At 41.0% G+C, this 15,118-nt stretch overlaps 1 protein-coding gene and 1 long non-coding RNA gene across 9 annotated transcripts in view; both read right to left on the bottom strand.

Annotated features, from left to right (window-relative positions):
* Positions 1-445: 445 nt before the first annotated feature.
* LOC148125912 (uncharacterized) lies at positions 446-1,285 on the bottom strand. The gene is made up of 2 exons (XR_015743647.1): positions 1,206-1,285; positions 446-1,175 (listed from the first exon to the last, which is right to left on the bottom strand). It is a non-coding gene; the product is annotated as an uncharacterized LOC148125912 (long non-coding RNA).
* A 2,064-nt stretch (positions 1,286-3,349) lies between these two features.
* Positions 3,350-15,118, bottom strand: part of SENP5 (SUMO specific peptidase 5) — a 48,432-nt gene continuing 36,663 nt past the window's right edge. For all 8 annotated transcript variants that reach the window (XM_087933545.1, XM_026718873.2, XM_087933547.1 and 5 more), the window contains 3 exons: positions 11,154-11,237; positions 4,335-4,385; positions 3,350-4,224 (listed from right to left, as the gene is read on the bottom strand). In XM_087933545.1, coding sequence (XP_087789671.1) covers positions 4,114-4,224; positions 4,335-4,385; positions 11,154-11,237 — 246 coding nt within the window. In that variant the 3' untranslated portion in view covers positions 3,350-4,113. The remainder of the gene's footprint in view (positions 4,225-4,334; positions 4,386-11,153; positions 11,238-15,118) is intronic.

Genomic DNA, 15,118 nt, shown 5'->3' with positions numbered 1-15,118 from the left:
AGTATCTGCAGCTTGGGTGTAGGATGAAGGTGAAGGTTCCTTCTCCAAGCTTGTGGGTTGGTTGCCGGACGTTTCCTTACTAAGCTAGGTAACGTCTTCAGTGGAGTTTAAGGGATCCCCTAAACTCCGCCAAGATGTTACCTAGCCTGGTAAAGAAACGTTCGGAATCCAATCCACAAACTCGGAGTACGAACCTTCACCCTCACACAGCTCACAGCCTCAAATATAAAGACATCTTGGAGGGCCATGGTTAGGGTCTCAGCATTGGGCTGGGAAAAGAGGATCTCTACCCTCCCTTGGAAGATTTTTGTGAGGTTGGCAGGAGCCACTGAATATCAAGTTCTTGGATAAGATGTAGGGGGAAAAGACCTTTTTAGAAAGCAGCCAAACGATTTTCAATATCCAATCCTTTTACACACACACACAGTTGAGATGTTGCTAGATCTTAATGGAAGCAGAGATCATTTATTAAAAAAATTCAGACATTGCACTCCCAAATTTTTTTTTTATCCCATGTAGATCACAACTTCAGCCTATGACACCAAAGGTCAAGATCCTTCTAGACCCTTACTTACAAATCCTGTTATTGTCAGTATAAAGACATCTTATTCGTTAATGTTGGTTTTCATTATACAGAAAGGCAAGGATAATTCTGCCAAGGCTGGATAGTTGGTATTTTAATCAACACTTTTTCTAGTGTTCAGCCTCTGTCAGAAATATCTAAGAAGTGTAAACAGTTCTTTCTCACAGGTCAGGCTGTGTTGTCACTGGTCTTTTTTTTTTTTCCTTTTAGGTGATGAATGCAACAAAAATAAGGATATCGCTCATCTAAGGATTATGTCATGAATTGCTAGAAGGCAGCATCTGCCAAAAAAATGCCTTCTGTGTAAACCTTCTGTTTCCAGAAGTAGAGTTGGTAAAAATGAGATATGCATTTCCAACAGCTTGTAAAAGATACTCACACGCCCACCTCAGGTAGACTTTCAAGTCTCTCTAGGACTTTGTGCATTGTTAGCAAACGTCTTGGTAGAAAATGTTTCAAAACCACAAAACTTGTCCAAAGTGTCCATCAATCAAAAGGGAGCTTGCTTTCATATCAAGATGTGCTGGAGAGCAAGCCTTTCCTAGCCAAAAGGATGATGGGAACTCAAGTCAACCTCACTTGAAAACTTGATCTAAGGCCAAGGGTGTCCAACCTTGGCAACTAAGGCCAGGGGTGTCCAACCTTGGCAACTTTAAGACTTGTGGACTTCAACTCCCAGAATTCCTCAGCGAGCTTTGCTGGCTGAGGAATTCTGGGAGTTGAAGTCCACAAGTCTTAAAGTTGCCAAGTTTCTGGCTGAGGAATTCTGGGAGTTGAAGTCCACAAGTCTTAAAGTTGCCAAGTTTCTGGCTGAGGAATTCTGGGAGTTGAAGTCCAAAAGTCTTAAAGTTGCCAAGGTTGGACACCCCTGATCTAGGCTATCAAGAATGCATCTATTTGCTTTGAGCCTCAAAAGCCATCAACCTGCAGGCAGCCCAGTGCTGTCAAAACATTTAACATCATGCCCCAATGCCTCATAGTGAAACTGTGGGAACTGCTAACAACTGACACATCTAGGTCCATTTAGCCCCAAACTACTGAAGCAAATTTATATTAGGTTTCATTATCTCCATCTCCTCCTCTCTGACTTTCTCGCGTGTACATTTCTTCCAATGGCAATAAGAGCCTTGGAAGGTCAGTCCCTCATCCCGCAATTACACAAAACTAGTTTATCCATGTTGGAAACTTGTATTCCAGAGACCTCACTTTGAGGAAGCGAGCCTAAATCTGAAAACAAGCACATCAGAGTTGAGAAGGAAGACAGCCAGTATCCAAGGTTTAACCACTGGGGCACATTCACTGGGGAGTAAAAATGTTGCAGGCTGGATTTTGCTCTGTTGAACCTGTCATGTGCACTATTAACACAAATACAAGGCAATAAAAAGGGAAGGATGTTTCTTTTCTCCATAAAATGCTCTCTCTCTCTGTGTGTGTGTGTGTATACACTTCTGACTGTAACAGGGTCCTGAGCAGTAAGTGTCTCCAGCTGAAACATCAGTTAATACTAGGGGGTGAAGGCTTTTTCTTTTTAAAAGGCTGAATAACTGGCCCTTTAAACCTAGTGGAAGCTTATCACAACCTATATCACAGGTTAAAATGTTTAAAATCTTATGGGAAATGGAGAGAGTCCAAAATTATTCTGGAGATTGTAGGCTGCCAACCATTAGGATACGGTAGAGTAAGGTAAGGTAGAATAAATAAGATAGGCCAGGATTGACTATAGTAAAGATAGGGTAGAGTAGGGTAGAGTGGAGTAGAGTAAGATAAAGTAGGAACGGGTAGGGCAGGATAAGAAAGGTAGAGTAGGATACAGTAGAACAGTGATGGCTAACCTATGACACGCGTGTCACTCGTGACACGCCGAGGCACTTTGACTGACACACCTGTTGGTTTGGGGAAAACCTGCACATTTAGAGGCTGCCTGTGCTCTGCTCCAATCCCTGCTCCCTGCTTGTTGCGTGGAGGCGTGGTGTCACCGCTGCCGCGAGATCTTTGCAGCAGAGAACCAGTTTTAACCGCCATAAACTGAGGTTTGTCAGTTTCATTACCTCAGGAACGCTACAGGAGGAAAGGAGATCCATGAGGTTCACAGCCCTGTAAGGTGGCCTTCCGATCCCCACATCCTGCACCTGCAGCCCTGAGACCAGGGAGACGAGTTTCACAGCCCTGTGTGATCACCCCAGCCCAGTCCGTCATAAACCAAATTATTGATATTTCTTGAAGTGACACACGATTTTCGACACACCAAGCTGAAAAGGTTAGCCATCACTGCAGTAGGAGATAGGCTAGGGTAAGGGAACAAGAGATACTTGAGTGGTTTGATGTACACATTGGAGTATTTCTCAACATTGGTAATTTTAACATATGTGGCAATTTAGCTGGCTCAATCTGTAGAGATTCTCAGTCCTCTAGGCCATGGTTGTCCCAAAGGTGCTTTTTCAGAAGGCAACTGGACTTTGTTTTTTCTTTTGGAGACGTTTTGCTTCTCATCCAAGAAGCTTCATCAACTCTGACAGGGTGCCTTTTCCTGTCAGAGCTGAAGAAGCTTCTTGGATGAGAAGCAAAACCTCTTCAAAAGAAAAAAACAAGCAAGTCCAGTTGCCTCCTGAAAATGCACCTTTGGGTTAGCTGGCTCAGGAACTCTGGGAGTTGAAATCCACACATCTTAAAGCCGCGAAGTTGAGAAGCAGTGACCCAGATGTTGCTTAAGGGAGTGAATGTCAACATTTCCTTGGTAAATCTACAAGCAAGACTGCCAAATCCAACTGAACGAGCATCTCCATATTTTATTAGCGCTAAAGGAGTCTGTGGTACAAAGAATTCCTTCCAAACGGTCTGAAGACAGTGATCTAGTACCACTTGACAAATTAAAAAAATAAGAGTAAAAATGAAATGACCAAATAGAATGGATTTTCACAAACTACATACAGAGTCCAGTTTCCAACTATCTTTCTTCCCAATTTAACAGGGAAATGGAACAGGAAGGAGGAAACATATTTTTTTATTTTTTTAAAAAAGAAAAAGAAATAGATTCAGGGTATTCTTTTTGTGGAATTGGGATTTTTTTCTCCTTTCCTTTTTTTTTTTGTACATTCAAAGATTATTGCATCAGAAAAATGGATCATGCACGTTTCATGTTTTCAGACAAAAACGTTTAACCTGTATTATTCTTGTCACTTCTAGCTACATTTCAAAGGTGCACCAATTCTACAGTTTTATACTTCTCTTTGCTTTTTAGTCGCATGCTTTGCCTATGCGCATGCGTTAGATAATAAATATTAAATACAGGAAAGAACATTAGAAGAAAAAAACCCATGACATTGGGAATATTTTGCGGCAGGTTCCACCAGATAAAGGTACAGATTGAAAGAAAAAAAAAATGCTTGAGGTAATTCTGTTGGCTATAACCACTCCACCAAGACTTGTTTGAAATTCATGGAAGTTTCTTTCTTCTCAGAAAATTCAAGTACACAAATACCAGCTGGGACTCTTCAGAAAATACCAAGGGCTGTTTTTCTTTTTCTTTTCTATTAGTCTATTAGTCGGCATTCACAGAGTTCCTTGTAAATCCTTTTTCGCACTCTGGGCATGTCCTCTTGGGAGAACTGAAAGGACTGGTCTAAGGCGAGGCACTTGCAGTACTGCGGGAAAAACCAAGAAGGAACACATCTTAGAAACAAGGACGAGAAGCAACGTTTCAGCAGGTTCTGAAAAAAGGGGGAAAGCCTTTTGTAAAAAGCCTCTGCCTTACCTGGAGTACAAAAACTCCACAGTCACTGTCATTTTTCTGTTGCGGAATGCACTGGAAAAAAACAAACAAACCACAAAAACGAAACAAGAGTTTAACACAAATATGCACACCGGGTTCCAAGTAGCTGATTTGCATTCTGCAATTGCTCGTCTCCAGATCACCAACTTGCAACCTACGTTAACGGTTCCTGATGCTCAAAAGGAGAATATGGGAAGGAAGCCCACACTGGCAAAAAAAACAAAAAAACCCAACCCTGCCCCTTAATCTCTAATTATGGTGTGCACCTCAACACTGTGCCAATCATTTTGCTTTCAGAAAGATCCAATTTGTGTCTCCCGTTTAAAAGAAGACCAGGTAGCAGATAATAAAAAGTTTGCTCCCTCCACAGTCTGGAGATCACCTAGAAATCTTGCTGGCTAGATGCTTCCTAGTTGGGGAATTCTGGGAGTTGAAGTCCACAAGTGTTAAAGTTGCCGTGTTTGGAGAGCCCAGGACCTAGGGACGTTGTCAGAAAACATTCTGATTGGCCCAGTTCTTTAAAGAGGAAGGGTCGAAGTTTTTAATGTACAGACTCATGACCCTTTTAACGGCCAGCAGAGAAATAAGTTAAGAGTACATATGGCAAATCTACTTGTCTAAATTTTCCAGAGTATCCTGATGAGGAAGCCGCCGGGACAGCTGCTCCAAAGGCTGCTCACTGCTCCGTTCTTTTTCCTCCTGTTCACATGAGCCAAGAAGTACATGCAACCCACTTTCTCTTTTTTTGACCCCTTGGAAACTTTCCCCCCCAGAAATACAGCCAGAAAGATAAAGGCACTGCCCTTATTTTTAGAGCTGCCTTCCCAGCAAAATTCTCAGAATCCTGTCTGAAAAAGTCACTGGCTGGGGTTTCTGAGTCCAAATATAGCTGGAAGTTCTATCACTTTAGGATCAAGAAGAAAGCTGACACGTCGAAGAAGGTGAGTTCACTAGTGTTTTTTTTCTAACTTGGCACCTTTCAGATGGGTAGGCTTCAACTCCCAGAATTCCCCAGCCAGAATCTCATGATGGGACTTTTCCATTTGGCCTCTTGGGAGAGCGAAAGAGTTTTGCAGGATGGAAACTCTCCACCAAACGTTTTTACTCTCAAGGTTGGATGAAAAGATCCCTCCCGAAATCCAGGCGGGATTTCCTGCTTGGATTTTGTGAAGAGCCTTTTTCAGCCAGCCCTCAGGAAACCAAAGGGAGTCATCTGGACAGATGGCAGCAGCCTGACATTTCCTGCTGGCTTCCCCGTTGATTTTTCTGGGGAAGCCAGCAGGAAATACCACACATGGTGATCACATGATTATGAGGTGCTTGGCAACCCACCATGACTGTGAATGGGTTGTCAAGACCACATTCATGTGACTGTGGGGGTGTGTGTGTGCTGCAAACAGGTTAGAAGTGTCTTCATTCATGCTGTAAACTTTGAATGGTTGCTGAACGAATGGTCGTTAAGCGAGGACCACCTGCACCCTTACTTAGAACTGTGCGAATGAGAGTGAGAAAGTGGCATTTGGTTTTTTTTTTAAAGAGATTGCAAATGCTGTTGTTCTCTTAGGAGTAATACTTCCCCTGATAGGATCCAACCAAAAGGATGTGGTGGCAGCTTGGGGGTCAATCACAAGGTCACAAGGTCTCGATGCTCAAAACTATGGCAGATTCTTATGTGGATTTGGCCACATAAGTAAACACACATGTTATTTTATAAAGGAAAATAAATTCCACCTCCCAGCCACATGCCAAAATTTTAATAAGCAAGACGGGGCAGCTTCTTCCCAATTATTTTAAGTAAATATTTGAACTCTGCTATCTCCTTTATACAGGCTCAATTTATTCTGAGCATGCACACACATGGTCAAACACACTAGTTCGGGGAAAGAGTTACTCCTAGCCTTTCTCTCCACAGAGCACAGTTTTTTTTTTTTTTTTTACAGCTTAGCAGCTTAACATATTTGGGCATCATTAAGGCATTTTAAAGCAGGGTTGCCCATTTGAGCATTAAAGACTTACTAGCCCCTATGAGCGCACCCTCGCAATGTACTAACTGTGAGGAAGAGGGAGATAACTAGAAGATGCGTTGAAAGATTTGCTTTACAGGATACCGTTCAGTGAACTGTCATCAATCGGAGAGAGAGAGAGAGAGAGAGAACAGGAATTTAGAGGACTTTTACAGGGAATTCAATAAATTGCAACGTCTGTGAAAAAAATGAGCCCACTCTTACGTCAAAAACCTGAGTAATGAGTAACATCCGAATTAAGTTCTATATTAGTATGTCTCAGGATCTTAATGTCTGCTGGAGGCAATGTTTATGTTGTTAAGAAAATGATCATTTAGTTTGGCCTTTTCCCCATTCATTGATCTATTTTTATTTTCTCTAAAGCATGATTGTCTTCATCTTTCTGTAACAGCTTTGTTCCCTATGCCATCCCTCTGGTAAAACTCGCCATGTATACCTCAGAACTAGACTGTGTTGTTTCTCTGTGTCTTATAATAATGTATGTGGATATAGGCATATTTTTTATTTATTTATCTTGTCGTGTATATTGGAAGTGCTTTGAGAGCTGTATGGAACGCAATTTCATTTTAATGCATGCTGATTAGTGTACATTTAAAGGCACAATAAAGCTATTCTGAGTTTAAACTTGGGGTACTCAAGCTTTTTTGGGGCCACCTGGAACTCTTGAATGTTCTCTCGGACTCCTAGAGAGGGAGGTACAAGTAATCATCAACTTACAACCACAATTGAACCCAACATTTCTGTTGCTTAACATTTCTTGAATGATTTTTGCCCCATATTACAACCTTTCTTGTCACAGTTGTTAAGTGAATCACCACAACTGTTAATTTAGTAACACGGTTGTTAAACGAATCTGATTTCCTCATGGACTTTGCTGGTGAGAAGGTCACCAAAGGGGGATGTGAACCAGCTGTCAAGTGACTACGGGGGATGCTGCAATGTTATAAGCCTGAAAAAACATCTGTCGTAAAGTCCCTTTTTTTTCAGCATCGCTGTTAACACCAAGCAGTCTCTAAATGAATCGTTGTTAAGCTGACAACTACCTGTCTTCTCCAAACACGGATCGTTGTGGTGGTTGCAACACATTCAGAAAGCAACGATTTTGGAGTGAGATTCCCTATCATGACCTCCGCATCTCCTGGATCCTTTCTATGAGCCCCATCAGATAGGAAAGAGTTCTCCACGAACAGCTGGACAGCAGCTTCTCACCTATTTTTATTGTTTGGTGCTTTTGATAATGTGTTTGTATATATGGGCTCATAGGCATTTTCGTAGTGATGAAGCTAAAGATTGGTGATTTCTTCTTCAACACCCCCATTCCTTTTTGAAATACTTTTTAATAAGGTACATACATCTGAGTCATACTACGCAGGAACCTTTCCTAACCAGGTTACACACACACCCCAAATAAACGGGGAGATGGGAGAGCTCTCATATCTGGCTAGAAATTCTGAGTTTTGCTTCCAACATATAGGGAGGGACACCCAACCAAAGTAGCTTGTCTGCTGCTCCTTTGCAAGCAACATACATAAAATTAACCAAGCCACAGATTCAGAGATATCCTGAACAAGCTACATAGTCTGATTTTTATTCAATCCATCTTTATAATTATAGGGAATTAGCATAACGATGCTATGGTTAAGCAGCAGCTAAGCTATACTTTGCAGGCAGACAAGAATTTTTCTGAAGGGAAGATCTGGTATGCTGGTTACGCTCCGATTCCACGATGGTTATGTTTTTGGCAGCTTGAACGCTGCCTCAGCTACTGAAACGTTCCAATTTCCATTTTTCTGTTTGACATTATAAACAGCGCTCCGCTTTTAAGTGATACGTAGTTGGGAGAAGAGAGGAAGCTTTCTGTACAGCCTGGTGATGAACATCTGGATGGAAATTCTGGGGCTGAAATTCAGACGTCTGAAAATGGCCCAGATCAGAGTAGCCTCCCTCTAACTCACAAACGTGCCAGGTCTAAAGTAGGAATGGGCCATCCGTAGTCCCAGGACTGATTGTAGCCACCATTTTGTTTTTTTTGTTTTTTTGTTTTCGGGTACTGAAGTCCTTCTCTGATTAAAAACTTAGTGGTTCTCCATCATTCTGACCAGTGGTAGGATTCTTTTTTTTTTTTTTACTACTGGTTCTGTGGGCATGGCTTGATGGGCATGGAAAAGTCTACTGGAAAATCTACATTCCCTCCTCACCCCACTAACCTGCTTTCCAGCTCCATTCTCCTGCGCAGGGCAACCAAAGAAGACCCAGCCCATCAGCTGCGACTCTTGTGAGGCGGAGAATAAATGGGGTGGGGTGGGGGGCCAGTCAGAGGTGGTATTTGCCAGTTCTTCAAACTACTCAAAATTTCCACTATCAGTTCTCCAGAACCTGTCCAAACCTGCTGAATACCCACCTCTGATTCTGACCCAAGAAGTTATGGCAATTACAGTACGGCTAGTCCTCGGCTTTCAACAGCTTATTTAGTGACCATTTGAAGTTACAACAAGCACTGACCTATGACCGTTTTTCACAATTACAACTGCCACAGCAACCGTGATCAAAATTCGGACTTTGGGCAACTGACTCGTATTTATGACAGCTGTAGTGTCCCTGGATCATGGGATCCCCTTTTGTGACCTTCTGTCGAGCAAACTCAAGGGGGAACCCAGATTCACTTTACGACCTGGTTTCTAACTTAAACCGCCGCTGTGATTCTCTGAACAGCTGAGGCATGAAAGGTCGTTAAAGGAGGCCACATTCACTTAACAACAGTCTCACCTAGCAATGGAAATTTGGGGCTCAATTGCAGTCGTAAGTCGAGGACTACCTGCAATATGTCCTAAAGACCACCCAACCCAGTAAAAATTAGTTCCAAAGTAGTGGGGGGAAGGGGGAACCTTAACATCTTGGCCCCCTTCCCCCCAGCTTCCGTTTTCACCCTAGCCAGTAAGGCCGCCTCCCTCACTCCATCCCGCCATCGTCAAATGCGGCTCCCAATTCTTCATTCCCGGACTCCGTGCAAAGCTCTCATTTGAGACCAAGTCAAACCTTTTGGCAGTCAGTTTGCTGTCCAAACTTGTTTCAGTTTAGTTTCTGAACGTCTCATTACCACGCTAGGTAACATCATCAGCAGGATTTTCTTGTCCTTTTCCTCTCTACCTTATACATGTCTTGTGGGCCAGTGTGGTCAGTTGGTCGTGTGATTGGATGTTCGTCTGGAGCTGTGTTTAAATTCTGAGCAGCTGATTGGTTTTCTTGTGGACTGGCCGTTTGAATGGTCTGGTTCCTTATATATTCATACTGGTTGGATCTAGTTAAGAGCCGCAGTGGCTAGAATGCAGTACTGCAGTCTGCTTCTGCTGATTGTCAGCTGCCAGCAGTTTGGCAGTTCGAATCTCATCAGGCTCAAGGTTGACTCAGCCTTCTATCCTTCCGAGGTGGGTAAAATGAGGACCCAGATTGTTGAGTGCAATAGGATGACTCTGTAAAACTGCCTAGAGAGGGCTGGAAAGCACTGTGGAGCAGTATATTTAGCTATTGCTAAAACCTACAGATAGGTCACAACCAGCCTTGCGTGCTGCTTATTGGTAGAATACAGGAAGTCTAAGGCTATTGCTATAGTTCAAGATGCTTGTTAATTGCTCCTTGGGTGAAATATTAGGCTCCAATAAATTCACGTGTATGGCAGGTGCTGGCATGGCCAATGATTGTTGTTCCTTCCCAATCAAACCAATGTTGTTTATTATCAATGCAGGTTAAGATGAGGATTTTGGGTCGTGCCATTTCACTGCTCATTGATGTTCAAGAACCCTTGTGCTCAATTGCTTTCCTTTTCGTCCCACGTAGAATTGGTTTAAAATTGTTGCAATTGATTTTGTATTCTGTGTTGCTGTGGTCTCCCTTCTGTGTTTGGTCTGACTTTAGGTAGCTCTTTCCCAAGTATAAATGTGGGTTTGTGAGCTTTCCCAAAGTCAGACCTTCCATCCAGTACTACCCTCCAAAATTCTTGAGGCTTTCAAGAATAGATTGGATTGCCATTTGTCAGAAATGGTGCTTGGGAGGGGGGTTGGGCTAGATGACCTACAAGGTCCCTTCCAACTCTTAGTGGACAACCAGCTAAATATGAGCCAGCAGTGTGCAGCAGCAGCCAGCTAATGCAATCCTAAGTTGCATTAACAGAGGGATACAATCGAGATCAAGGGAGGTACTAATACCACTCTATAAAGCCTTAGTAAGACCACACCTAGAGTACTGCATCCAGTTTTGGTCACCACACTATAAAAAGATGTTGAGACTCTAGAAAAAGTACAGAGAAGAGCAACCCAGAATGATTAGGGGACTGGAGACTAAGGCACATGAAGGAACTGGGCATCGCTAGTCTAGTGAAAAGAAGGACCAGGGGAGACATGATAGCAGTCTTCCAATATTTGAGGGGCTGCCACAGAGAGGGTCAATCTATTTTCTAAAGCACCTGTAAGCCAGACAAGGAATAATGGATGGAAACTGGAGGAGAGATTCAACCTGGAAATAAGGAGAAATTTTCGGACAATGAGAACAACCAACCAACACAGAAGTTGCCTTCGGAAGTTGTGGGAGTGCCATCACTTGAGACTTTCAAGAAGAGATTGGACTGCCATTTGTCAGAAATGGTATAGGGTCACATGCTTGGGTGGGAGGTTGGACTAGATGACCTACAAGGTCCCTTCCAACTCTGATTATCTCTTATCTGTAGCTCTGTTAAATGTGTCTGTACGCTGTAAATTGCCTTGCCTTCATGAATAGCACTTACCTTTGTAACAGCCGTCTGCCAATCCTGAAAGAAATCGGGCCGATTCTTTTCTTTAGCTTCTGTCAGCAAGTATTTCCGTATGTTCTTTTAAGGTGGGGGAAAAAAATAGGAGGAGGAATATGAATCAGAGCCTGTCTGGATCAGCCGTATGTTTCTTAAAACAAGCACTTCCCCACACATTGTGCCCTTGGAGAGTCAGTGGGATACCATGAAAAGCGTTTGGCTTGGAACAGAAAGCTCCCTTAATGGCCATGATTTAAAAAACATCCCTGGTAAATCTTGTAGGAATCATTAGCTTTTGGTGTAATTAACCTCACGGGGTTTTAATTCATTTTATCTCTGCAACAAATCTGTCTGTGTAGCCTGCAGAGTTTTACCGAAAGGAAGAGGATCAATAACGGACATGAATGGCTGACGTTATTTAAGACGCTTTAAGAACCAGCAGGAACCTTGGCTGGGTTGTCCCTATGGCAGATTTGTTGGGACTACAACTCCCAGAATTCTGAAGTATATGTTGGTCTTGGGCCAAAAGGGTTGGGAGCACTGAGACTTCCCATTGCAGTGAATTTGGAAAACACTACATGGGTTAAAAAAAGATATTAAGAACTCAGAAAAAAAGTGGGAAGAGTTAGAATTAACAATATACGATCAAGGATACAGGGAACTTCCATGTCATATTTTGTAAATAAAGATATTCCAGGTGAAAGCTTATCAATGATGCTTCCGGCCAAATTGTAAGAAAGAGGTTTTGGATTACTAAAGTACAGGTAGTCCTCGACTTGTGACGGCAAGGGAGCCCAATATTTCTGTTGCCAAGCGAGGCATTTATAAAGCGAGGCTTGCCCCATTTTACGACCTTTTTTGATATACAATTGTTAAGTGAATCATTGCAGTCGTTAAACTAGTCACACAGTTGGTTGGTGAGTCTGGCTTACCCATTAACCTTTGCTTGCCAGAAGGTTGCAAAAGTAGAGTATGTAACCACTGCAACCGTCATAACTATGAGCCAGTTGACAAGCGCCTGAATTTTCATCCCACGGCTGTGGGGATACTGCAATGGCCATAAGTGTGGAAAACGTTCATAAGTCAGCTTTTCAGTGCTATCGTGACTTTCTATGGTCACTAAACGAATGGTTGTTAAGTCGAGGACTACCTGTAACAAGTGGCCTGGCAACAGAGAATAACTCGAGCAATGTGGCATTTATTTCGATATGTGGACGCTGCAATGCCTTATCGTTTCCCCAAGGTCACAATTTAATGGCTACAAAAATACCCAAAGTATTAACCAACTGATGCTCTATCCCTTTAACAAAAGATGGCTGGGGTCTGTCTGTCTGTCTGTGTATCTATCTATGTATCTATCTATGTATCTATCATCTATCATCTCTATGTCTATCTATCATCTATGTCTGTCTGTCTATCTAGCTATCTATCATCTGTCTGTCTGTCTGTCTGTCTGTCTATCTATCTATCTATCATCTGTCTATCTATCTATCATCTATCATCTCTATGTTTGTCTGTCTATCATCTATGTCTGTCTGTCTGTCTGTCTGTCTGTCTGTCTGTCTGTCTGTCTATCTATCTATCTATCTATCTATCTATCTATCATCTCTATGTTTGTCTGTCTATCATCTATGTCTGTCTGTCTGTCTGTCTGTCTGTCTATCATCTGTCTATCTATCTATCTATCTATCTATCTATCTATCTATCTATCTATCTATCTATCTATCTATCTATCTATCTATCTATCTATCTATCTATAAAATTTATTGGCCATTCGTGGGGACTTCCAGTTTGAGCTTCTTCAGTGACAGACCGAAACCTCATCTCTGCAAGGCTTTGATCCATGCTCGCTGCTGGAGCGCCCTGAGCTGGCTGGTTTCGGGGCTAAGCCACCCCGTAGAGGTGGTGAAGATGGGGGAGACTGCCAGCAGGGTTGAGGAGAGCCGCGTCTCTCCTCAGCCGGCCATTACTCCCTTTCCCGAAGGCGTTTGCAGCAGTGGTCAGAAATGGTCACCACAAAAAAGAACTTGACCGGAAAAGAATGTGCAGGAGGAAGATAAGAAGAGAAAGTTTTGGTTGACCGGGTCAAACAGCAAAAGCAACAAATAAGGTACCCTGGAATTGAAACTGTTAAAAAAAAATAACATTGTTCCCTAAGAAGATTTGTAAGCTGTGAAGGAGAGAGAAAAGGGAAAAGATATGGTTTTCTCCTTTTCCTATACTGACAGCTAAGAGACTTAAGCAAGAAATTGGAAAAAAATCCACTTTGACATCAATAGGCATTTAATGCTGAAAATAAAAAGTCAAAGGGATAATAAAGATTTCTGGATAATTAAAAGCTTTTGAAAACAGGAAAGGAGAGAAAAAGAATAAAAGGGTAGGATCTGGAAGGGAGAAGACTACCTGGAATTTAAAAAGAACTTACAGAAAAATCTCAACAAGACTTCCAAAAGATACATTCTAACTGAAATATTGCAACAAAAACCCCAGGAAGAGAAAGTCAAAAAAGAAATAAGAAGATATAACTCGGGACTATTTGGACTACTTGATGATTTCTGGATTCTTCGTTACTGTTTTGAATGACTAAAATCAATCGGGTGGTTGTTTAAAACTTTTTAAAATGGCTCCACTTTTAGAAGAACTGAAAATGGAACTTAAAAAACAGAAAGAAGATGCACAAGAAGGAAGAGGTTCTTTTGGCTTCGTATTTCAGTTTTTAGAAATGGAGATTTGGAATTATGAGAAACAACAAGAAATGCCTGCAGAACAAGAAGATTGCGACAAAGAAGAAACTATCTTTAATGAACAAGTAATCTTAGATGGGGGGAAAAAAGGAAAGGGGGAAAAGAGAATGGAAAGTTTAAGATTGGGAAAAACAACTCCAAAAAAATTAGAGTGAAAAATAAGTATAAAATCAGAAAGCAACAGAAAAGGGAAATGCAGAAGAGAGAATTAGAACTAGAGAGACAAGGGGGTAAAAAGGGAAGGGAGAAGATGAGAGGGAAGAAAGAAAGGAAAAGAAGTTATAAAGGACAGGAGCAAAATATAGAGAAACACGGCCTATTTAGAGATAATGGGTGAAAATTTAATGGAAAAAGGGATTCTGCAAAGGTACATAAGTTAGTATTGTTATATTAGAAACAGAAATAATTTTTAGAAAATATGAAGCCATGTATGATTAAAATGTTTGATAAAATAGCTATCATAATTCAGTGGAATGCTTGTCAATAAATAAATGTAACAAAATGAATATTTAATGATTTATAAAACATATGTGAAGAGAAATAAGGGAAAAATTAATTATGGAGATTATATGTGTTTTTAAGGAAGTATGATATTTAATTGAAAAGAAGAGTTAAAGATGTTAAGATTTTAATGATTATTAATGATAGAACTGAACTGGAATGGAATGAGGGTTTATAATTACATATTTTAAGAATCTTTCTTTTTTTTAAAAAAAGAATATAGTGTGTATTATAAGAATGTGCCAAGCAGAATTAGATTGGAAGTTATGTATTATGTATTATATTGAAGGTCATAAACTTAAGGTATATATTGAAGGTTAAATAAGAGTTGAATGGATGTAATTAAAAGATATAAAGGTGTCATACTCCAATTAGTAACTACAGGAGAAAATTTGTTTAATGAGAAAAGATAATATGAAATTGAAACAGAACAGACAAAAATATAAATATAATGATTTGAATTGAGATGAGATTATCAAAATAAAATTGAGAAAATTAAAAGAGGAGAAAAACTATCGAAAATGTAAAATAGTATAAGATATGGAATAGAATACAAAAAGGAGCATGAAATTGAGTTTTGTGTCTGTATAAAGAAGTTCAACCCGGGACCATGCTATTTTCAAAAAAGATGTTTTACTTGTATTTTGTGTGTGAAAACCCAAATAAAACTTTACTAAAAATATATATATATATTGGCCATTCGTCTTACCATAGGGC

Source organism: Pseudonaja textilis, chromosome 4, assembly GCF_049901715.1.
Source record: "Pseudonaja textilis isolate UNSWEBS1 chromosome 4, rPseTex1.2, whole genome shotgun sequence".
Taxonomy (NCBI): Eukaryota; Metazoa; Chordata; class Lepidosauria; order Squamata; family Elapidae; genus Pseudonaja; species Pseudonaja textilis.
This window is presented reverse-complemented; position numbering and strand designations above follow the sequence as displayed.